The sequence below is a fragment of the Oxyura jamaicensis genome, chromosome 1 (genome assembly GCF_011077185.1).
Source record: "Oxyura jamaicensis isolate SHBP4307 breed ruddy duck chromosome 1, BPBGC_Ojam_1.0, whole genome shotgun sequence".
Classification (NCBI taxonomy): Eukaryota; Metazoa; Chordata; class Aves; order Anseriformes; family Anatidae; genus Oxyura; species Oxyura jamaicensis.
In genome coordinates, this window is record NC_048893.1 from 122,870,493 (window position 1) to 122,894,132 (window position 23,640).

A 23,640-nucleotide genomic window follows, 5' to 3' on the forward strand; every position below is an offset into this window, starting at 1 on the left:
CCAATTTTTTTTTGGTACTTTTTTTTTTTTTTTTTTCCAGCTTTAGATTTCCACCCTGCACAGTTTAAAAGAACTTGTTATATGCCCTGGGGTTTTGTTTGTTTGTTTTGTTGCATGAGATCCCTTATTCCATACTTACTCTTAAAAGCATACCTGAAATATAGGTTAGATGACATTTCAAGTAGTCATAAAAGCTGAATAAATTAATAGCCTTTTGATCATAGAAATTCTGTCTAACTTTGCACACCTTCCTCCTTGTCACTAAAGAGTAAAGGAAACAATTTTCCCTGTTAACCTGCCCCAGAATTATCTGGTCTCATTAAATATAAACTTTCTGAGCCTCAGTGAGACTTAAATGGAGGCATTTTTGAGAGACAAAGGACACATTCATTTCAAAGTACCTGTTCTAAGGTATCAAGTGTGCCATTTGACCATTGTTTCCAAATGCCAAGTAGTCTGTTGGACATGTATCTATCAGCTATATTCTGATCTTGCACTGGCACCCTCATGCTTGCATATTATTTCAGCCTCCTATAATAATTCCTTAACACTCCAGTTCTTTTAGGATCTTTTTGCTAACTTGAACCATTTCACAAATAACAGGCCTTTTAATAATAAAGAGTGCACAAAGTTAAGCACTGGTAGACAGGGACTGGAAAAATCTTATATCTATAAAGGTACAGTGCCATTCTGCTTCTCATGACAGGCTCTGCACTGCTAAAGAGCTGGTTCTCTGCATAATGGCCAGTTTCATGACTGTAATACAGGGAAAAGTGGAAAATGGAAGAGGCTTCTGAAGCCTTAATATCTTCACATTAAAATTCAGGCAAACCACTGTTATATTTTTGAAAAGAAAAATAACAGCATGACAACTTAGGACACGCCAATTTCTCAGGCAGCACTTTTAAGTTGAGAGTTATGGGCAGAAGGCAGCTCCCTTCACTGGAGTGGTTCTGTACAACACGCTGCCCCAGCATCTCATCTGGCAGCCAGATGATTCAACTCCTCCCTGAAGACCATGGCCTTCTGCCCAGCTGCCCAGGCTCCTTCATCTGAAGGTACGGCATCCCCACCTGCAGCCCACTCCCCCAGGAGCAGAAGTACTGGGAGCTTTGCACAGCAGCAAGAATTTAGCTGGCAACTCCTGAGCACCAGTGATGCAACCCTTAACAAATGGAAACCTCTCACAAGGCTTGAAATACCCTGCCACAATACTCTGCTGGGAAGGCCACGTGGCAAACCTGTGATTACAGAATTATAAGAAAATCTTAACCATGGGCAAGATTTTGGTGAGAACACCAGCCACCAGCTTCAGCAGATGGAAAGGGAAATCTTGTTAGAATTCTCAATAGGACAATCTGTCTTACCACCAAGCTAGAGGCTGCATAAAGACCAGGTATTTTTTGCCTGTACTGAAACAATTCTCGTTTCTTCATTTCCCAGTGCCACCACCAGAAAAAAAAAAAAAAAAAATTCCTCAGCACATCTGTTACGTTGCCAGCCCAACCTTCTCCCTCTCTTCCTCATCTCCTCCTTATTCTCTTTGCAGCTACACAGTAAATGGGAAAACCAGTATTATTCTAGCAGCCATTTTTCACCCTCTTCCTTCCCCCTGCAAGAGCCAAGGTCAGAGTCTCCTGCAGCACACCACTTTCAAAAGTGGCAGGAGCCACAGAGTGGACTGACAAGACAGACCCTTGAGGATTTAGCTGCTACAAGAGAGCTGCTGTTAACATCAGTGAAGTCACCTGGAGAGAGTGTTACTACTTCCACCTTGCTGTTCCTACCTGGAAAATCCATGACTAGCAGCAGAGGTTTCAAAGTCATCCTCCAAGAATAAGGCTGGCAATATCGTGGTGCCCCAGCTCCAGACAGAAACCAATGTTTCTTTTACATATATACAAGTTCAACCTTTGAGCAGCCTGCAGGGATCTTCCCTCAGCATCAGGAGGAGAGCTGCATCTCCACCATTTGCAAAGAGATTTTATTACGACCTGTTCACATCATAAGCCAGTCCTTGGCAGTCGAGCTATGCTTTGACTTCCAAGTGTTCAACAGGAGATCCTGTTAATGAAACTCTTTTAACCAGCGTTGTTCAGGTAGAGAGTGATTCCTTAACATGTGTCCCACAAAGTCTGAGTACCGCATTAGTGCTGGGCCCATCTTCTCTGACACAACTTGACACTTCAGTCATATGTTAAGCTCTGAAGCATCTGTTCCATAATAAACTGTTACATGCTTGCCAAGAACCTAAGCACTGCCTTTTGGATGAGTATTGCTAAGTTGTAAGCCATAATTTAATACTCATCTGACATTGATGTTGACCCAATGTTTAATGGAGCTTAATGCTCTTCTGATGCCACTGATTAAATTATTGCTCAGTAGTCCAGTTTCATAATCTACAATTTGCAAGGAAGCAAGACAGATACACAGACACTGTCTCCTTTCACATCAGTGAAGCAGCTCACTGGCAGGGAAAGGTCCCCTAATTGAAGTTATAGGTAAGTACACTACAGCGTATCATTCGTCAATACAGAATTTTATTTAGATGCTTGAACTCAATTATATAATTATGAAAAAGCAAAACAGGAATTATTCCCAAGTGCAAGGGGAAAATATGGGTAAAAGCCTTGACCCAGCATGTGCAATGACTTCATAACATCCTGAGCACTGTCCAGGAAATTCAGTGCTCTGGCCAACAGGAGTTTCTATTCATTTTCCCCCCACTAGGTTGTTTAACAGTTTGGTCCCTGCTTAGACACAGCTGTGCAAACAATCTCTCAGTGTTTGGCCTGATGCTGTTGAACTCCATCCCAAAACGTCTCTCCCTTCCTTTTTGCACATAGGATGAAGAAGGATAATTTGGATACAGAGTATTATAGGCTTTCACTAGTCAAACTTAAATCTGTACAATTCTTTCCAAAACGTTAGTATCTACAAAGTAAACTAGAAGGTTTAAATTTATACTTAAGACAGCTGGTAGCAGCAGTCCTATCTAAACCATCTCAAGAAGGCCTACGCCCATCTTGAGGGGTAAAAAAAGCACCCTGAATGTCCAAACTTTTAAAAACAAATAAGACCAATCAAAGAAAAACAATAAGAAAGTAACTACTTAAAAACATTTTTTTTTGATTACAACAACTAGAACAAATTTCTGAATGCACAGACATAAAAAACAGAAATGGCTTTTCTTAGCTTCTGAGAAAGTCAATCTTTCATCCCAGATAAAACAGATGAATGGTGTCAGTATAAAAGTACTTTTGCAGACTATTCATTATTATACTATTTTCACAGCTATTGGCAACCCAAAAACATACCACAATCAATAGAGTAACTACAGACTAACTACACTTCAACTGAATGCTAGATACTATTAAGAATGCAATATTTACACTGTGAAAATAGAAAAGTCAAATTCAGAAATCCCCAGAGTAAGATTTCCAAGGTATACGTATCTGAACTACATTGTAGTTTGCAAATATGGGCCTCATTTCTGAGGCTGTGAATGATTTTAACTTCAAGCATGTGCATACTACAGATACTAGAGCAACTCACTCTAGTGCTTCATATATGTGTGAGTTTGCAAGTCTGCTAGGCAATAAAGCTCTAATTCTATTGGAAAGCTGCAGAGTTACATTTGTCCATTCTCCTGTTAGTAGGCAGAGACTAAATAGTTTAATTGATATTATGGAAACCTCAAACCTAAGCATGCACTATACAGTGTCTCTCAAAAGTAATTGCATTAGAATATTGTGAAAATGTCAAAAACTGTCACCATTTGGAGATTTTTATTATTTTTTTTTTTTAAAAAAAAAAGCTTTTCCTTTTCCTTTATACACATGGTATTACCTAGCACAATATATATGAACATGTTCCAAAAAACAGAACTTTATACAACCATAAGGCCTAAAGACCTGTTGATGTCTTTTATTACTTTGGTATTTATCCAGAAATTCTTTAATGTTGGTAGAATAACTCAGTTCCCATTATTTCTGAATTTTATCTCATGATTTTCCCATGTTATACGTTAGGGAAAAAAACAAACAAACAAACAAACAACAACAAAAAAAACAACAACAAAAAAACAAACAAACAAAAAAACACCTACAACAAACAATATCAACTAGTGTTTTGAACATGCAATAGCTGGTAATTAAATTTCAAGGAGTTAATCTCTGCACAGAACTTCAAGATCTAACATGCTACCCACAGGAAGAAGCTTTCCAGCTGAAATCCTACAGTGAATTTTCATCAGGCAAAGAGGGTCCCAGCTATCTACCCGTGAGATGCTTGTACTATCTGAAAGGTTTTTGAGACCTTCAGACACTTTGCCAAGAACAAATATTTTTTAGGATTCTAAATATTTTTTTTTCTTAGAAAAAAATGTTTCAAAAACTTTTTAGGAGGCACATACTATCCTTCTCTTTTTCAATAAAATTTTGTTTTGTTTTGTCAAGCCCCTCCACTCTATTTAGTTCTAGCTGACCTTTTTTATTTGTATCTTACTGTTCAATTTTTCCTTCCCCTCTGCCTAGCACCAAGGTTGTACTTCAGCCAGGCCTGCAGAAGCTGTTTTTTTCTTCACTGTACAAAAGAAGCTAACCTCCAGCACGGAGTAGAAGATTTTCTTCTGCAAACAAAACTCTCATCATTCAGCATCCTCTAAATGCTAACAGAAAAAATTACTCCATCAGCATGCAGGAAAAACAAAATAATGTATTGTTTTTCCTGGTCAGGTTTCCACAGTTACCTCTCAAAGAAAACTTCACCCTTCAGCATTTGTAGGAAGCAAAAGTCTATTTTCCTGCGTCTCTGTTTTTCCCAGGACCTTTAAAAGCAGCACTCATCCCCTGGGGTCCACTGCCTTTCTCCACAGGTGGCTGAGGCAAGGAGAAAGAAGTGTGTCTCATCTCGGTCCTGACTTCATCAGTGCAAGGGGGAACAACAGCCCTTATTAAAACACAAAAGTAACTTCTCTCTCATCTTTAATCCCCCTGTGCTAGCCCACTGCTGTTCCCAGACAACAGCTTCACCACCTATGTCTTGCAGCCTGGGTGTTTGGGGCCCTTCACCACACTGCTTCCAGCTGGGGAAGACTTCAGTGGGGCTGTCCCCAGTGTGTACCCAGCACCTGAGCTTCCCCATGCTTCCACCAGGCTGGAGGAGAAGCTGCAAGCATCCACGCCTCCCTTCTCCTGGCTTTCGCTCAGTATTTCATTTGAGGCATTTCCACAGGTACAGAGCTGTGGGTGTGCTCATTATTGGCAATGACAGCATAAAACCCCAGAGCTTGAGATTGCTGTGAAGACTTCTCCACCACAACCTGAAGCAGGTCTTCGTAATTTAGCAGGTCTTTGCAATAGCACATGGAAGGCTACAGGCTGACTAGCAAAGTTTCACTGATATTTTCTATTCAGAGTTCCCCAGAATATGCCATGAAATCTGAGTGCTTTCTTTGAATCCTTTACACATTTTGTATTTTTAGAATATAGTGACACAAAAATTATTTTCATTAGAGACCCATTTTGTGCAAAGAAAAAAGGTCCTACAGTTACAGACCCCCAGTGATATTAGCTATTTTATTGTTATTTGGATTTTTGTGTGTATCTGGCTGAAAACAAGCAAAGGCTGTGTTTCAGTATTTTGAGGAGGTCTAAGGCTGATAAATCTTCCTTAAATTTATAATTGAGAGATCTTGTTCAAGTCAGTCAACTGTCTACTCCAAACAGCTTTTTAAGTCTCTAACTACTACAAGGGAAGAAAAAGCAATTCAACAAATGTGCAGCTCTTGTATCATAATATTTAATGAAATAGCAGACCTTTAGAAAATGAGAAATCATTAATTTTAGTCACGAGTAAAATTATTCACCTTTGCACTAAACACTAAAAATGCCTAAACATTTAGAGGTGGTAAGTGGATCTTCCAGACTTTTGCTTGACATTTAGGATTATTTTATTGCTACTTTGAGATTTTAAGAGTTTAAAAATATTATTTCATGGAGAAAGAAAAAAAAAAAAAATGTAGCTTGCTTGGGCCAGTAATCCAAACACTTGAAATTGCAGCAATCCAAGTAAAACAGTTAAATGGAAGGTTTTTGTTTTTTTTTTTTCCCCACTTAATTACAATTATTTTAAACAAGCTTTGCACTAGCGACTACTGCTAATAAGAAAAGACATGGTGATTAAACGTTTCATGTCCTTTAATAGCTAATCTTAAGTGCTAATGAGTATTCAAAACATGACAAAAACATCAATTGTTACAAAATTCCTTGCTACGCTGTAAAGCAACTAATGCACTTGACTTTTTTGTTGTTGTTGTTTTGCTGGAGTCAGAAGCAGAGCCTTACAGGGCTGGTAGCTAAAGCTCAGGCCACACGGCATTACTCATTACATGACAGCTGCGTAGGACTTCACAGGCACTTCCTTCAGCCTGCCTGCCCACAGAGGAGGCTTTCTGACCTCCCTCTGCTCCACACAGCCCATACTTCAGTCCACAGGCAGCTGCCAATTTGTAAAAAGACAATATAAGCCCCGGCCCCCCACCCCCCCCACCCCCCTTGCCTTCTACAGATAACCTAACCCAAGAGATTTCTTTGTTAGCCTGAGTTTACCACACCACATGCTTTTTCTAGACTCAGGCCTCTCTCACAAGCCAGGTAATGTCACCTCTGGCGAGCACATGAATAACCCATCAATGTTGCAGGAAGTGCACGGGGCTAAAGTAAGAGATGCCTCAGACCGCAGAGCCGCCAGCATTAACCTGCTGCACATCTGCTAACTGCCCACACAAGCCAATGCACGACCATGCTGCCATGGGCCACAACAAGAGTCAGGAAAGACCTTCTACTGAGAGCATGGCAAAATGCCATAAGCATTTTTCATATGTTACCATTATCCAAAAAAAAATATATATGGTGCATAGTATATTTAATACACATTACATTAATTACTTCTTTTTTCTCTTATTTTTATGTTAGAGTGGATTGGCTTCTTTTCCTTGACATTTTAGTACCATTTCTTTTATGTAAACTTTAAAACAGAAGAGGCTTAGTCTCCAGCTGTAAGACGATGGCATTTTAACTTTTTTCTTGAGAATGTCAGTAAATAGCCTTGAAAACAATGTTTTAAAAGCCATTGCAAATTCTGGTGAAAATAAAAGCTAGAGTTTACACGAATGTTAACATTTACTATGCTTTTATTAATAATGAGTATTCTTCAGGACCCCAACTGATATTTTGAACTCGTTTTAGCGCAGATTCACCAAATGATCTATTTACCTTATCTGTAGAGCACTGTTAAAAATCTTTACAGTCCTATTACAACCTGACTCATAATTCATAACACAGTGAGCAATATGCATTGAAACCCCATCTGCCCTTGTAACGAATGGGAAGTAAATCCAGCTCCTGTCCACAATAACACAGCATATTAGTACTTTTGTCAAAACACTGATATTTCTCAGAAAGCTTCAAGAAGCTTCTGATATAGATCTTGATGGTGCATTTGTTTAGTTTTCTTCAGCACAAATTTATTTTGCAGTGTCTTGCTTATCACTGTAAAAATGATAAGCATTGTACTAGATCAAAGCGTACCTATAGTTTATAGCAGACAGGAGTTTTACACCAAAGGGTTTTGTATTGCTCAAAAATCATTTAATCATATAATCTATATAAAACTAAAGCTTGCATTACTCTTCTTTGTCCTTTTCATACATTTCCTCTCCCTTTCCATGTATGACAAGCTAGGCTCCAAGGGCTTATGTTCTACAGAGCCTAAGACAACTGGCCTCCATCCAGTTGGTTTCTTGCACCAAGCCACTCCCAAAATACCAGATTATGAATTACAAACTCTCCCATTCTACGTTCAGTCAGAAGAATAACTGTGAAGCAGATGGCAAACTGTGATGGCTTCTACTGCTTGGCCAAAAGCATGCACAATTATTATTTGTCTGCTAGATCTCTCCCACCAAATAACCTGGGCCCCTACTCACTTCACCTAGTCTGTTGTGCCATTCAGGCAGTGGCATCCTTTGTGCAAGCGGACTCTCCACTCAGGTATGAAGGTGTCTACTCAAGCCCCTCCCGAGCCCCTCCTTGTTGGGAGGTGAGGGGATGTTGCATTGTGTAGTTGGTTTTCATTTTTAAAAAGATTCATTTGCAAAAAGAATCCAGCTGACTTGGTCAGCTGGATCAGAAGCAATAAACTACATAGAAATCTCATCTGTGAAATTTTTAGCAACGAATAATTACTTTTTTTCCCCTTTTCACCATTCTACAGAATCTACACCAACATTATCACCAAATAATTTGTCAAGGGACTGCTTGACAGCTGGGACAAAAGGTAACGGGGTTGTTAATCCTCAGACTATCCCAGACTATTTCCTTTGGCACAAGGAAAAGATAGAAGGAAAAGCAGGGTACATTTGATTTGTTTAGTAGGTGGTTCCATCTCTACAGCCAATCTAGCACTCCAGCTGGGTGCAGTTCCTCAGGCCTCCAGATCTCAGATCAGGAGTGACAGGTGGTGTGGAAGCCTTCATATCCCACATGTGCATGCTCAGATCTGTACAGAAGACAAAGCACTGCAACAAGACCACTAGAAAAATATACAAGTCTTCACATAATTTGAAGGGTATCAACCAAAGCTAAAGTGCCTAAGTACAGACAACTCCACCTCTTCACTAAAACAAGGCATTTTTTCCTGCCTGACAGCTTTTAAAAAGGTTGCTAGCAAAGGCATACCATGTGTTGTAATGATTTTTTAATTTAAAACACATTTCCAAGCCTAATGTATCAAACTAAACATCCCTCAACTTAGTCTTGCCATAATGTTAAGGCATTTATACATGGTGAACAAATTGTATCTTATGCTGCTGAACAAGACCAAACATGTTTCTGTATTAATGATTAACAAATCTTTGTATTTTCAAATACATAAAATGCCTTAATACCTTATTATTTCTAAGTCATAGAAGTCCAAGACAGTGCTGTTCTACAAAACCAACACCAGCAAGAAATGAATCTGTCAAAGAGCAAACGCTTTCTGCCTACCAAACAGGATATATAGAGAGCAATATAATGGAGTGGTTTTAATTAGCTGGGCATATAAAGCTGTTACAAGACAAATTTCTTTCATTAAAAAAATAAGCCAGTCAGTTAGAAATGCTTCAGTGCACTTAAAGTAGAGATCACACAATGCATTTAACCTCCTCCCTCCCCTGTAATGAGGAGGACCCGGAGGACCTGCAGTACAGTGGGTGATGAGCAGCCTCTTTACCTGCCACTGAAATACTGCTAATGCCAAAGAAATGCAAACAATGCAGAGAGTAGCAGCACACGGGGAAAAAAAAAATGGGAAAAAAAAAAAAAAAAGTGGTATAACGAACCATTTTCTCTGATTTGGTTGAGACAGACAGTTGAGATAATGGTTTCTTACAAAAGGCAGTGAAGGCTTTCCAGTATTGAATACATAAGTTTTATGTGTTAGCTAAAAACTTAAAAAAAAAATAAAAGTAGTGCATCTAAGACCTGGATACCCACAGCAATATGCTGTTACTTTGTATAATGGCTACTTAATTTCAGCACCAGATACTAGAGGTTTGGTTCCTTGGTAAGCATACCCATATTACTAAATAGATAACATTTTTTTCCATTACCTGAATTTGTTTTTCTTTTATTAATCTACATGAAATATTTTCCCATTAGAGCAGGCAGTTCTCTCTTCCATGGTTCCATTTCATACCACGTCTCCCAAAGCAAACACTTAAAAAAAAAAAAAAAAAAAAAAAAAAAAAAAACCTGCATGTATAAATAAAAAGTTACAAACATAAATAATGAAAAATTAATTTAACATAAAGGCAAAATGATTGAGAATGTGTACTCTGTGCCCTTTTTTTCCTTCTCTATACTTAAATTACTCCACTTTCTCTGTCATACAATGCCCCAATGTACTATTATCACTTTCTCCCTTCTTTGGGTTAGAAGCACACCCATAAAGAAGGGCTACACCAGCTCCCCTTCTCCCACAGGTGTCAGGGAACACATCAGAAACACAATTGCCCAGACTGCAAGCAGAGGAGTTACTTTGCCTTGACCTATGGAAAGATTCATGCACTTAAAGACTGAAATTAAATGCCTGAATTTAAAACTGCAGTCATCAAAAAACACTAACTCTTACAATTGCATACTTTTGGCTGATCGAATTACCATGAAGACAGATCCATCCTTTTCTCCAGATCCTCTTCTGGCCAATGCCACCCTTGATGATAGATAACCTGTACACCAATACCATGTATACTCACACGCATATACACACCTTGGTGCTCACATGCCATAGCGCTCAAGATATTTAAGAGCATGGGGAAGCTTATGCTTCAAACCCCTGTTCGCAGGACTATGAAATGATGCTAAATAAAGTGAAAAACAAAATATGAAGAGTCCCAAAAGTGAAGCTAGGAATCCATGACTCCCCCTTGCAGCTAAGCAGGGACTTGCTGGACAGCAGTTTCTTATTTTAATGTGGTCTAGTGAACAAAGATGACAAGATGCTGTATGAATGTTGAATTGTTCCCTTTCAGTTCAAAGCAAGTCATTGTTGTGGCATGGGAAGTTGTGGTTTCTAAAAAGACAAACATCCCTTCTTGCTTGTTTCATTAAGCTGGCAAAAGAAAATTTAATTCAAATTAAGAAAACTCATATTCAGACAGATCCATTGGAGAAAACAATTAATATTTATGTGCTGTTGTCACTTTGTGCTCATTACAGGGGCTAATATTTTGCAAGACACATCTTTTAAACCCTACTAAGCTTATTATTTACTATCTCCCGACAAGCATGACTTCATTTAAGAGCTGGCACACATCCATTGTAAGAATATAATCTTTAATACATATCCTAATTACATATGCACATTTAATGCTAAAAACAAAAGCCAAAATTCAAAACAAAATAATAATAATAAAAATAATTTGATTAAACAAAGCAATTGGATTAGAGAGCAGAGAGCAAACTTAAATAGTCACATATGCCACAGCAAAAAAAAAAAAAAAATCTTTAAAAGAAGGGGGAAAAAAATAGTTAAAAAATGCAGCCAGATAACTCTTTATAGCTGGCCTTATCTGACCTCTTTGAATTCCTATCTAGCTTACTTCCCATCTGCTATATGATAACAACTTTATAGGTATCACATTTAAGTACTCATCAGAAGTTCATTCAAGTTAATTGTTCTGAAGGTGTTTGATTACATGAAAGAAGGATGTATGCTTCTAGATGATCCACATGTATTTGCTTCTCTCAACACTGAAGGCTGATTTTTAATTGATTTGTGCTGTTTCACAGGGACACAAAAATCCTAAAATAGTTAACCGTATAAACAGAAACAAATGACCTCTTAAGGTCTGAATACCTAATCATAACACTTATAGGCTCTTTCTATATATTTACTCATTTTTAGATTACTGTAGTCTGGAAGCCATTTTCTTTCCAGGAAATGCAGACTATGACACTGTACATTACTGAAATGTTTTGAACTCAAAAATTTTTAGACCACATTACTGAACACATACAAAGTAAAGAAATATAATGAAATGACAAGACAACATTACAATTCCTAGCTGTTATTTAATTCTGCCTGTTAGTTGAATAAATTTCATAAATATGCAATTGAAGAGTTATGAGCATGTTCATTTTTCCTTTGGATCTATGATGTCACCACTCTTAACCACAGCCTGTGATATACTATAAACTGAAAAAAACATTTTCTAAGGTGAGGTTGTTTTATTACTTTTTTCTTTTAAGTGACTGGGCAGAATTTTATTTTATTTTTATTATGCTTTACCTTTTTTTCAGTTAGAAGGCAAGTTCTCAGTTAATTTTTGTTTGTTTGTTTTGAAAGAACTCCACCCACTGAAGTTACATTTTCAGTTATTCTATTACACAAACAGCATTTGAAGTCCTGAACAGGAGTTTGCATTGATCTGCATTGATGAAAATTATTCAGGACAATGTATCTTGCAAACTCAAGTCCCTGTTCTACAACCCCTTGCATTCAGATGCCCAGGCAGCCACCTAGAGTGTACCACCACCCTTCCTTCAGAAGGCATCATCTTAGGAACACAGATAAAATCCCATGATCAGATAACAGCATCAGAGGCAGTAACTAATTGTCCAGTCTGTTCAGGTTTACTCATCCATGTCTCATTAGCAGTAGTTACCTCCTGTTCATAACTGAATAGTTCAGTGTGACCTAGAGGGATCTGAAGGACAATAGGCTACGATGAAGGAGATAAAGTAACCTATGTCCAAATAAGTGACTGAAAAGGGGTTTATTGACCAAAAGAGAACAAGCAAAAAAATAAAAAATAAATAAAAAATCAGTGAGCTGCCTTTAAACTTTGAAAACTTTCAGTTACTGAAAAGAACTTGCCTTTAGCCTTCCACAACAAATTGTATCTTTTATTCATCTACTGAATAGTACATAGTACATGGGGTATATTTTTGTAGAAAAGTGATTTTTGTCTTTCCCAAGGCCTTGGATGGCTGAGCTTGTAAAAAACACTTTCAAGTGCTGACATTTCCTTTAAGGAAACAGATGGTGCACCTTCATTAGCTTTACTATGACTCTTCAGCTGTCTTCTTCAAGCCAAGATAGTTATCAGGACACCAAATCCATTATTTACAACAAAACAAAAAACTAAGAAACACTAATCAGGAGTACACAAGTTTAATGATTGCATATGCATCATTCTGCTTTCTTTAGCTGCTGAGGGTAGCCTCATAATGCACACAGGCATTCAAATGTTATGCTAGCAATGTAATTTGCTAGAGCAGATATTTAAAACAATACTTTGAAGGCTATGAAGTAAAAGGCCCTATTAAAAAAAAGTGTTTGTTTGTTTTCCTGTTAAAGAGTACTGTCATACATCTCTCTTATTTACCCGATGATAAATGGTACTCCTCCCTTCAAACACTCAGATTGACACTTATATGGAAATTTCTTATGTGTAATGATTATTCTTCCAGGCTGAACCTTTCTCTAATCCACATACAGAGCATGACAAATTATTCACACTACATTGTGCTCTTGGACACAATTATCAGGGCTCCAGAAATAGGCTTCTGACCACAGACTGCATTAAACAGCTAAGATCCATACGGTTTAAAACACAATGAAATAATGGCTAAAGTAATGAAAATTACATCTAATTTAAAGCCCAGTACCCAGCAGTGAAATTACTGACCACAGATATTTTCAAGAGGACTTATGGGACACAACACTCAACACTATACTAAAAGACATAAAGAGAAATTTAAGAAACAATAAGCCTCCATATTTGAGGTTAAACTAACAGTAAGACCACAATATTTGAAAAAGGCAATAAGCACCTCTCTGAAAAGCAGTAATGACCACTTCATCACAGTGCACTTACAGAAAGTTTTGGAAACAAGTACAAGCAGACTACAAAAATAAAAACACCCTAGCATTTTTATTATTATTATTTATTTTAAGATTAGATTGGCTCTAATAAAATAAAGTCTACCAAAAAGAGTCATACTGGATCTCTACAGAGAAATGTAGACAAAGATATTACGGTTCTGTCCGTGACAATAAAGGAACACTAAACAGGTTGGCTAGCTGTATGCTCAAGAAGGTATTTTTTGATATTTCATCCCACAATTCAGTTACGCTTTAATAAGACAAAAATAAGAAGAAAATTGCCTTTTTTTTTTTTTTAAGAATGTTTACACATGCAGGACAAATGTATATTCACAATAGTCGATCATATGCAAGTTAGTATTTTTCTGAGAACTGCTTCTACATCACATTCAACAGGTCATTCCACTACAGTTTCCTGAAAAGCTGAAACAAAACAAGGACAAGAATTGTATTGAGCCTTGCAGATATTACAACATCTAGTCAAAATATCACCCAGCAAAACCACAAACCAATTAAAGAAAGTAAGGAAGACACAAGTCAGTCATGGATACCAGTGAGGGGGATCCACTTACAAAGATTTCAATTATTAAAATGGAATTTAATCAGGGCTCTAGACTTAAATACCTCGCTATAATGAAGAATGCCAGGGGACCTTCAGGAACCACTCCTGGTCAAGACTTCAGGTTCAAATCTCACTAAAAAACACTAAGAACTCTTGGCACCCCCAGGAACGGTTTCAGCCTTGACTGAGAGGAAAGAATACCATCCAGTGAATTACTCAACATAGAAATGTCCCACCTATATTTACCTGGCCTCATTATGCAGAGGGAGATTTTCTTTACCTTCCTACTGACATGTAGTTTATCAGGAGAGAAGGAAAAGAGAAAAAGAAGGGAGGCCAGAAAAGACGAGTCTATTTTAAAATAGGTCATTTATAGCTGTAGCTATTGGCAACTGGTGGATCTGGCCAAACTAAAAATAAATTCTACAGTTTAACAAAAACAGTTATAAACTTCTATAGGACCAACAACCATCCTCTGAGGGAAGCAAGAGGTGACCAGCTCCTCAGCAGCAGTATGTACATCCTGCTCTACAGAAAAGGGCCAAGGAGTCCCTGCTCGTGTTCATCCTTAGCTCCCACCCAACATTTCTACAGAGCATTTTGGCCAGCTCAAACAGGATGATTTTGTCCCACTGGAGGTACTAGCTCAGGTGGCATAGGCATGACGCAGTCAGTGTCACCCAGCAGCCAGGTCTGTACCTTTTTAAAGAACAGAAAAATATATGTTTTTGGCCATTTCTGGAATTCATAAGAGCCTGGAGGCTTGATATCTAAAGTGATATGAACATGTCTCACATGCTTGCACAGCTCAGCTGTACATCCACTGACTACCCGCACAGCACACACTGCCACTTTTAACATACTGGCTTCAACAGATGAAAGTACAGGGTTCCCATGTGTTAGAGTCCAAACGTCAGTAAAATCCTAGCAGAGGAGTCTCCATGGCATTAGCAATCTAAAATTCGTCATTACCAAGAGGAAGACCTGTTCCACTTAAATCAGTGGATGTTTGATGCAAGTCTTAAACCATTAAAAAAAAAAAAAAAAAAAAAAAAAAGCACTTGAACCTTTAATTTAAAGGCTCAGTTCATTCTCATCAAGTTTTAGCCCTCTTTTTCACACAATAGAAAAGGTATAAAACAGAAGTACAGCACTTTGCATCCCACTATATTAAAATAATACACTTCAGTTGAATATAGTTTAATTACGGCTTACTCTGGTACACTCATATATTAATTAACAGTTTACTTGGAAATTCCTACCATATGGCACTGCAGCAGATGTTAATCACGTAAGGCCAAACACTTTGAAATTACTGTTCTAGGCACTTCAACTGAGGTATCAAGTGCCCTAAATTCCTACTGAAAAAAAAAAAAAAAAAAAAAAAAAAAAGCCAAATACCCTAAAAGATCACATCCACAGCTATTTTCTCAGAGATGACATTATTTGGCAGATATGCAGAACAAAAACAAAAATAGATTTTTCAAGCCTTAGTGTTTTAAAATGACTTGAGAGATCCCTGCACTGAAAATGTAAAGGAAAACAAAAAAAAAAAGTCACTTCATCTACCTGTTATCTTCTGTCACTTCTAACCCCCATATACAATGAGGGAGAAATGTATGTATGAATGATGCTCATCCTGGGTGCCACAGATTGATGGAGCTGTTTCTTCCAACACTTCATTCGCAGGAATACTGTCAGAAGCAGGAGATGTTTGCTCCAGGAGAGGAAGTTATCTTAAATTTAAGAGCAAGCGTCCTGCTATGTCCAACTGTCCCACTATAAGAAATTAAATACCCTGCTCAGTGCTGCAAGGATATTCACGTGGCAGTTGGCAGTTCCCTTCCTCTGTATTTTGTCTATAACATGGGTCAAATATTAGCCCCCTGACCCCAATTTTCCTTCTTGAGAAATACAACTGAACTCCATCTCCATATTTCTTCACCTTTTTAGAAAAAAGTAGATGCATTTGAAAAGCTGGAAGACTAGAATGAAGAAAATATGGTATTCATAGTTTCACAACACACACCTTCCAGAATTTGAATTGTTCAGTAATATATATGGGAGTCCATACCCAACAGCATTTGTTTTGATAACCATTCAGCTTCTAAACTGAATGTTTAAATGTTTTATTAAATGAATTATTTAAGCAATAAGTGTGACAGTAGTACAAATTTGTTTCATTTGGATCAAGGAATCTAAAGCTATCCTGGTAAGGGGGCTTGCTGCAGATGACCACCATTCTGGTTATCCTATGATTTAATTAGGAAATACTAACCTTCTGAAAAAGAAACAGAAGCCATATAGAACAGGTGCCTGAGGAAAAGGCTTCCTCTTTCCCTGATAGCATACCCCTGAATGCAAGCCTATACAGGAAGAATTTTCTCAGGAAATAGCTTTGCCCTATTCCTTTGGAAATCAGTAACAAATACTACTACTACCTGACTCTGAGAAATTCAGTACAATCAAATGCTACAGTAACTTTACTGAGATTAAATGGTTAGCTGACCCTTTGCAGGATCAGTCAGGAAGAACAGGATCAGTCTGAGTTTTAGAAAATAAAACTGCCTCTTTCATCATTATCAGAGCGCTAGAAGACTACTTCCAATGATTCTAAAAATACATATGTATACATATTTCAAAACTCTCATTTGAGAAATGATCTGGTTTATATCACTGCCTTGCTTGACAGCCTTTAAGCAGAAAAGGCATTTGTAAATTGTTTGGTTTAATACAGCAACATGCAAATAAATCTGAATAAGATCAGAATACAGAACTTCACTGAACTGTTGGAAGAAAAAAAAAAAAAAACACTTGAGAAAACATATTGTGAGGCCATATTTAAACTAACAGATGTTTCAGAAACAGAACAATATGTTCAAACAAAATAAAGGTGTAAAGGGGCAGTGTTGAAAGAGCTTCCCAACTAGCACATTAATTTTGGCAACGAGTGAGATCACCTCATCTAGGAAAGCTCCCTTCTGAGATATCATTAATTTAGAAATGGATGTTCTTGTTATGCTTAAAACTTGGCTGTGTGAATTATTTGCGGAGTGGCTGCTTATGTAACATTGCCTTTGCTATGGCAACACCAGGGCTGTTAGGCATTGTCACACAGGAGTTTCAATTTCAGTTTTATTTTCTGTTGATAAACAATGACAGCAGAGGTTTTCTAATCACAAACCAGAATGCTCTAAAACATAGCACTGTGACTGATGTGGTAGCCACTGATGCTATTAACATTCCTAATGTCATAAGGGCAAGTAAGAAGCAAAAGATTTACAGAAAAATAAATAAATAAATAAATAAACTAGCTAGAGAGAGACATCTTTCAGCAGTGCTTTCACTGCAGTTTTAAAACTGGGGTCCTTAAAACTAAAGTTTGGAATAGCACAGTTTAACCCTTGATGGAGACGATCAGTCTTTGTAAAAACTCCCGTCTCCACAAAGGCTTTATCTTACTGAAATTATTATTACTTTCTTATGAACAGAGTAGCTACATGTAAATTACCAAGTTCAGGAGTCCATAAAAACTAAGCTCCAACTATGGCACTACTGCATATTATTCTACAGCTTTTCCACAGCTTTTCTTGCTAGGCATTACAGTGAAATTCATGGCTCCATTTAATAGAATCACTTCAAAGCTAATGGAGTACTATATGTACCTTCTGATACAGCAGAATTTCAGTTTGCTTCTCTTGGAAGGAAAAAAAAAGTTTTAATGCTGACAGAATGTAGAACACCTGATCTATTCTACATATGGCAATAAGCAATGACTATTCAAGCTGATGACTCTTCTGCAGCTCATCAGTCATCTACCACAGCCCTCACAGTGAACTAAAGTTTCAGAATGCAAGTATTTTTCATACTCTTAATTTTCCAGATTTTGTTTCCCTGATACAACTCTACAATTTTTGTATTATTTCTAATATTTGCATTTGCTATCAAAAACAACATGAAGGGAAGTACCATATAACAGAACCTTTAACTCAATAAACAAATCAGAATGAAGATAAAATTGAAAGCCCAAAATGAGGGCCCATAACTATGGGCAAGCACACCACCTCTCTACCATAAGGCAGATGCTCATAGACCTTCATGGTACCACAGTCCAGCCCACACTCCAGAAAAAGCTATCTCCTAACCTCTGTCCATAACAGCCTTCTTCAGAAAAAGCTAAGGAAAAAAAAAAAAAAAAAAAGAGGTTTTAAAGTAGGCCTGATAGCAACCCTGGATATAGTGGTCATTTTGATCATTTATAAAGCTTAAATCCATTTTCTAGACCCCAGAACTGTGAAAGGTTATGTGCCTTCACTGATGAGCTTCCCTGTTGCTACCTAATAGTTCAGAGACTGCAGCAGGACCTGGCTGTTGCCACAGAAGTCCTAGGGCTGTGCACACACAGAAAGAGGAATAAAAGAGTCCCCAGCAACACTTTTATTTTTTCCCCCCCCACAAACTCTTGCACTTCCTTGAAGAACATGTAATTCCTTTAACACCAACTGGTGCGCAGTTGTCAGCAGCCCACGACAACTCCAGGCAAACACACACTGCTGAAAATGGACATGAACCTTTGTATATGAAGAGCAGACAATATCACTTCTTAAGTCCATGTAACATTTCATCATCCAAATGGGGGACTTCTGCACTCCACTTCACTAACACATTCATGTCCCTCTCTCTTCCCCCCATCCTCCTAAAGATTTACCTTCTTCTCAGTGCTGATAAAGTAGACTTCACATAGGTAAAGAGGCCAAATTCTTTAGCACTGAGAGCCTTTAGAGCACCTCCTTGCCTCAGATTTCAGCTTCTTCCGTATGACTACCATTACAACAGTTTAAGCTGTGTGAGCTTAGTATAAGCTCTATGAAACGTCATTCAACAAACAAAAAATAAATATTTAAGCTTTGTTAGATAAGGTAATTCTGACTATTCCAGGTGGATTGGCTTTTTGAACAGATTCTGCCACTGCAAGAACAGTGTTGAATTAAAACTAGAATGTTGTTAAAAGCTGCTAGCCCTTATCGAACTACAGCCATTATAAATAGCCTCAAACAAAAGAAGCAAAATTACAAGACCCAGTTAAAAACCTCCTGATGGTTGGGAAGTAATTGCGTGTCTTGCCTTTGTATTTCCTCAGAGCCTTAGAAATCCAAAGCACATCTGACACGTTCCCTTCACAACTCAGGGAAAGACATGACGTTCAACAGCGCACGCCTATGCAACTTGTCAATGTCTTGCAACGCTGGAGTGGAAGCCACATATGTCCTCAAAAGGAGAGGCAGAGGAGCTGATTGACAAAGCTGCAGCTCACTGATCCATGCAGGGCCTTTATAATTAGTACTAAATATATGGAAAAGCAAAATAATGCACATCTTGAATCAACTTTAATATTAATTTTACCCTCCATATACAATATGCCATCCTGTGGGAGCAATGAGCTAATTCATCTGCTCTTTTTGGAGCTCTATGACAGTTAATGCAGTGTCGGTGAGTTCACCCCAAAAATATACAGAAACTCACCTGCTAACACAAGCTCCATTTGTTTTGCTATATTCAGTTGTGAAGTTTTAAGTAGTTAACACCAACTGGCTCACATACTTAATCTACAACTTCTATCATACACGTTTTCATAGGTTAAAATTGAGATAATTGCTTACTTGTGCACGTAACAGCTCCATGCCCAACTCCACCAGAGCAAGAGCAGAGCAGAGCAAGAGTCCAAAGAGCAGTAACAGATTCAGAAAACAACTGTGGATACTAAGAAATTAAAAAATGAGAGCACACTGGGGAGACTGTATTTATTCAGAGAACATCCACTGTCTTGAACTGACTCCCCATCCAGCCATCCGGCTGGGAGCTCGGCACTTTTATGTAACGCCTCAGGGTTGGAGTACTTTCCCTGTCTTCGTTTCTCACATCTTTGGTATTAGTTCCAATGCTTTATCACTGCTCTGAACAAAATGCCACTGATGTAACGGCTGTTTTGCCTAAATAAAGAATTCCAGACAGGGAATTCATTGCAAATGTTCAGGTCATACCAGCAAGACCATCACAAAAGCACTGAGAGCAATAAAATCTGAAGTGTTTCATTTCCCTTTGCTTTCAGATAACTGTAAACAATGTTAAACAGTAGGATTTTCCTTTTGCAGGAAGGATTGTGCTTTGAACACTGAAATCTGTTTTGAAGAACACTCTTTAAAGAGCTGCATTTAGTAGGCACATTACATAAAGGGGCACTTATTTAAAGAAAGAGGTTAAAACCAAGTTCAGCATTTATAATTCCATAAAATAACCCCAGTAACTCAGCAAAATATTCTCGTGTCTTGAAGCTGAATGTAATTTATGCAGTCCCAGAACTGACTGCCATTAATGCAAACCACTAATGCACTCACCCCAAAGTTCTCAAGAGAAAGATGTATCCATTCACACTTCACGCATTTACCTGTTTTGGATACCTCTTCAAATTACAAACTTAAGTAAGCTATTTTTGAGACTTTCTGAAACGTAATTTGTTGGAGACAATGTGTTTAAAGAGGTAGAAGAACCTCTTTTCACCTGGATTTCAGCAATAACGTTCTGCAAAACTTCAAATGATAACTGAGGAAAACGAAGTTGCTGCCGCCTTTACCCACTACAGTCCTTCCCCCAGACTTTGGGAGGTGTTGCCCACCAGGCAGAACAGGACCTGCACACAGCTGCCACTCTTACTCATTTCTAGGCTCAGTTTCTGAAATTGCATCACATATCTAGGCGTTTTTCCTCAAAGAGTTCCAGCCAAAGGCAGGTGGTTTATCTCTATGCATGTCATTCTAGATGAAGTTTCATCTGCCATTCAGAATACAAAATAAAGAAATGAAGCTTGATGCAACATATATTTGCTTACTCAGTAAGAATGAAAGTACTTCAGAGCAACAAATGAACATTTGCACCAAAATAAACAGATTAAACATTTAAACGCAAACTTCACAATCCAAACTGCAGGTGTGATTGCAATATTTTATTTTTTATTTTTGGTAAAGTAGACTTAATTATTTTTAAAAACAGACCTACAGCTCTATGCATTATTTACAGGTTTTTAACTACAAACCTTCCTCCAGCCCCACAAATTTTTAATATTGGATTTCATTTACTCAGCCTCTTGTTTTTAAATAACTGATTTTTATATTGAGGTAATATAGAAACAGAGCATGTAATGCACTTCACCTGTCATTTATGAAAAGCATTTGATGTGTTACTGCATTTTGCAAACACTTCAGAAGTGTATCTGCAAATTCATTATTTTTCGTGTGTGTTCACAAAATATGGGGGAGGTATCTCAGACATTGATTTGAAAAAAACTCCTACGCAGTCTTTTTTTAGAAGGAAAAATGTTGGAAGTTAAATGGCTATAATAAAACAGTTTGAAGTTGAAAGGGGCTCGCTTTTAATGCTGATCATCTGTAGCTCCTTAATTTTTTTTTATTGATGTTAGCTAATTTCTTCGAATAAGAAGCATCGCATTATTCTGTTTTTATAACTGTGGATTAGAACACTTCAGTAAGAGCTGTGGATTAGAACACTTCAGAAAGAGCAGAACTATGTGCGTTACTTAACGTAATTATAACTCAACAGCTATAAATGCCAGGATGGAATAACTGAAAACATATGCTATGTGCCTGAAATTTTAAGGATGGTGAAACTGTCACATTAGTAGCACGCAGCATGTTATAAAGAACTCCCACAATGTAGCAGTTGTTCAAAAGTTGTACCCATCCGGTCATTCTATCTTTATAAAAAGATATATAATACTAGATGGCGATTTGTCCAAAACACAGCTGTGGACTAAGTTGAATGTAAAAATGAGAAGAAAAAAAAAAAAAAAAAAAAAAAACACAAACAAACAAAAAAACTTTTAAATTACAGTTTCAAAGCAGCATACACAGAATGCCAGAAAACCATTTCTAGAAAGTCCGAGTTTTATTCTCCAGAGACTTTATTTGGGGAGAGAGAGGGGAGGACAGGTGAGGGAGCAGGAGAAGGTAAAAGAGCAGACCCCGCCCGACGAAGGCAGCCCAGGGCACCCAGATCAGCGTCAACCGGGGTTCGCTAGGCGCCAACCCCCGACCCCGGGCACCCTGACCCCGGCCGTGCCCGGGTGCCCTCCGCCGGGGGCAACGCGCAGCCGGCCCGGAGCCCCCTCGGTAGCACCGACGGCCGCCGCCGTGCCCCCCCCCCATCCCCACGGACGAGGTTAAACTTTTACATTTGGGGAGCTGTTCCGCACCGCTCCCGGCGGGGATGCTCCCGGGGCTCGCCCCCTGTCTCTGCGGCCCCCATCCCCGCGCCAAGGGCCGAGGCGGGGGGGTGCGCAGCCCCCTCCCAAAACCGCAGGGGGAGCCGGCAGGGCTGGGGGGCGGGACCCCGGCGCGGGGGAAGCCGGGGAGCCCCCCGCACCTGCGGGGATTAGGGACACGGGGGGGACATGGGTGGGGACAGCGCTGCTCACCTTTCATCCAGTCGACGACCTGGCTCGGCGACCACTTGCTGACGGGCTCCATAATGAGGGCCATGGGGGGCTTCGGCGGCGCGGGGCTCGGGCGGCCGCCGCTCTCCGGGCGAGGGGCGAGGTTGTGCGGGGCTCCGGGACCGCGCTGCCCAGAGCCGGGGCTGCCCCCGGAGGAGAAGGATGATGATGAGGAGGAGGATGAAGAAAGCCGCTAAATCCCCGCTTGCCTCCGCTCCGCTCCGCTCGCTCGCCGCCTCTGTGCCTCTCTGGGGATTTCAGTTCATGTTGCCGGCTCGGCGGCAGGGGGAGGAGGAGGAGGAGGAGGAGGAGGAGGAGGAAGGGGAGGAGGCGGCAGCAGCAGCAGCACGCTCCGACGCCTCCCGCCCCCGTGGACCCGCGGGCGGCGGCGGCGGCAGCTCCCGGCCCAGCTCGACACGGCCCGGCCCCGCCGAGGGGTCGCTCCCCGGCGAGCGGGGGGCTGCGGCTCTGCGGCTCTGCCCGCGCCGGTGTCTTTTTCTCCTCCTGGCGGAAATGACGAGGCGGCTCCTGCCACCCGAAAATATCTCCCAGCGCGATGGCAAGCGGCACCCGACGGCCGCCCGGGGCGGGGGAGCGCGCGGGGGGGGAGGCCGGGATGACTCGCAAGGTTCGGGGGGAGGGGGGGCGGTGGCAGCGCCGAGCACCTGCTGCAGGACGGCCGTGATGCTCTTTGGAGGTTATTTATTTATTTTTCCCCTTGATAAAAGCATCTCCGCGTGGGTGGTGAAAGGTTTTCTCTCTCTCTCTATATATATATATTTATGAAATCCCGGCTATTAAAATGCCTGTGGTGGCCCCGCTGGCGGATGGGTGCGGATGATGAGGGGTGGCTGCCTGGGGAGGAGAAAGAGGAGGAGAAATCCTAAAATCTCCCGCCTCGCCCCCAGGGTGAGGTAATGGGGCTGCTCAGCCCGCAGCAGCGGCCCCTGAGGTGCAGCACCGAGGGGTGGTGGCTGCAGGTGCGAAAAACCCAGCCGCTGTGTCTGGGAGCATCAGAGCTGCCTTCTCCTTGTGTCCCCCTCCAGAGGCTGTGTCGACCTGAAGGAACGAGGGCTTGGCCTGTGCCCCCCCAGAGGGGCAGTTCCCACAGCCCCTGTGCCACAGCTCCCGGCTGTAG

At 39.9% G+C, this 23,640-nt stretch overlaps 1 protein-coding gene across 10 annotated transcripts in view; it reads right to left on the bottom strand.

The window, feature by feature from the left end:
- CNKSR2 (connector enhancer of kinase suppressor of Ras 2) overlaps positions 1-23,166 on the bottom strand; it is a 220,533-nt gene extending 197,367 nt beyond the window's left edge. For 3 of the 10 annotated variants that reach the window (XM_035317360.1, XM_035317509.1, XM_035317279.1), the window contains exon 1: positions 22,485-23,132. In XM_035317360.1, coding sequence (XP_035173251.1) covers positions 22,485-22,548 — 64 coding nt within the window. In that variant the 5' untranslated portion in view covers positions 22,549-23,132. Of the gene's footprint in view, positions 1-22,484 lie in introns of all 10 variants that reach the window. The other 7 variants (XM_035317585.1, XM_035317437.1, XM_035318003.1 and 4 more) reach the window with 6 other exon arrangements.
- Positions 23,167-23,640: the final 474 nt, after the last annotated feature.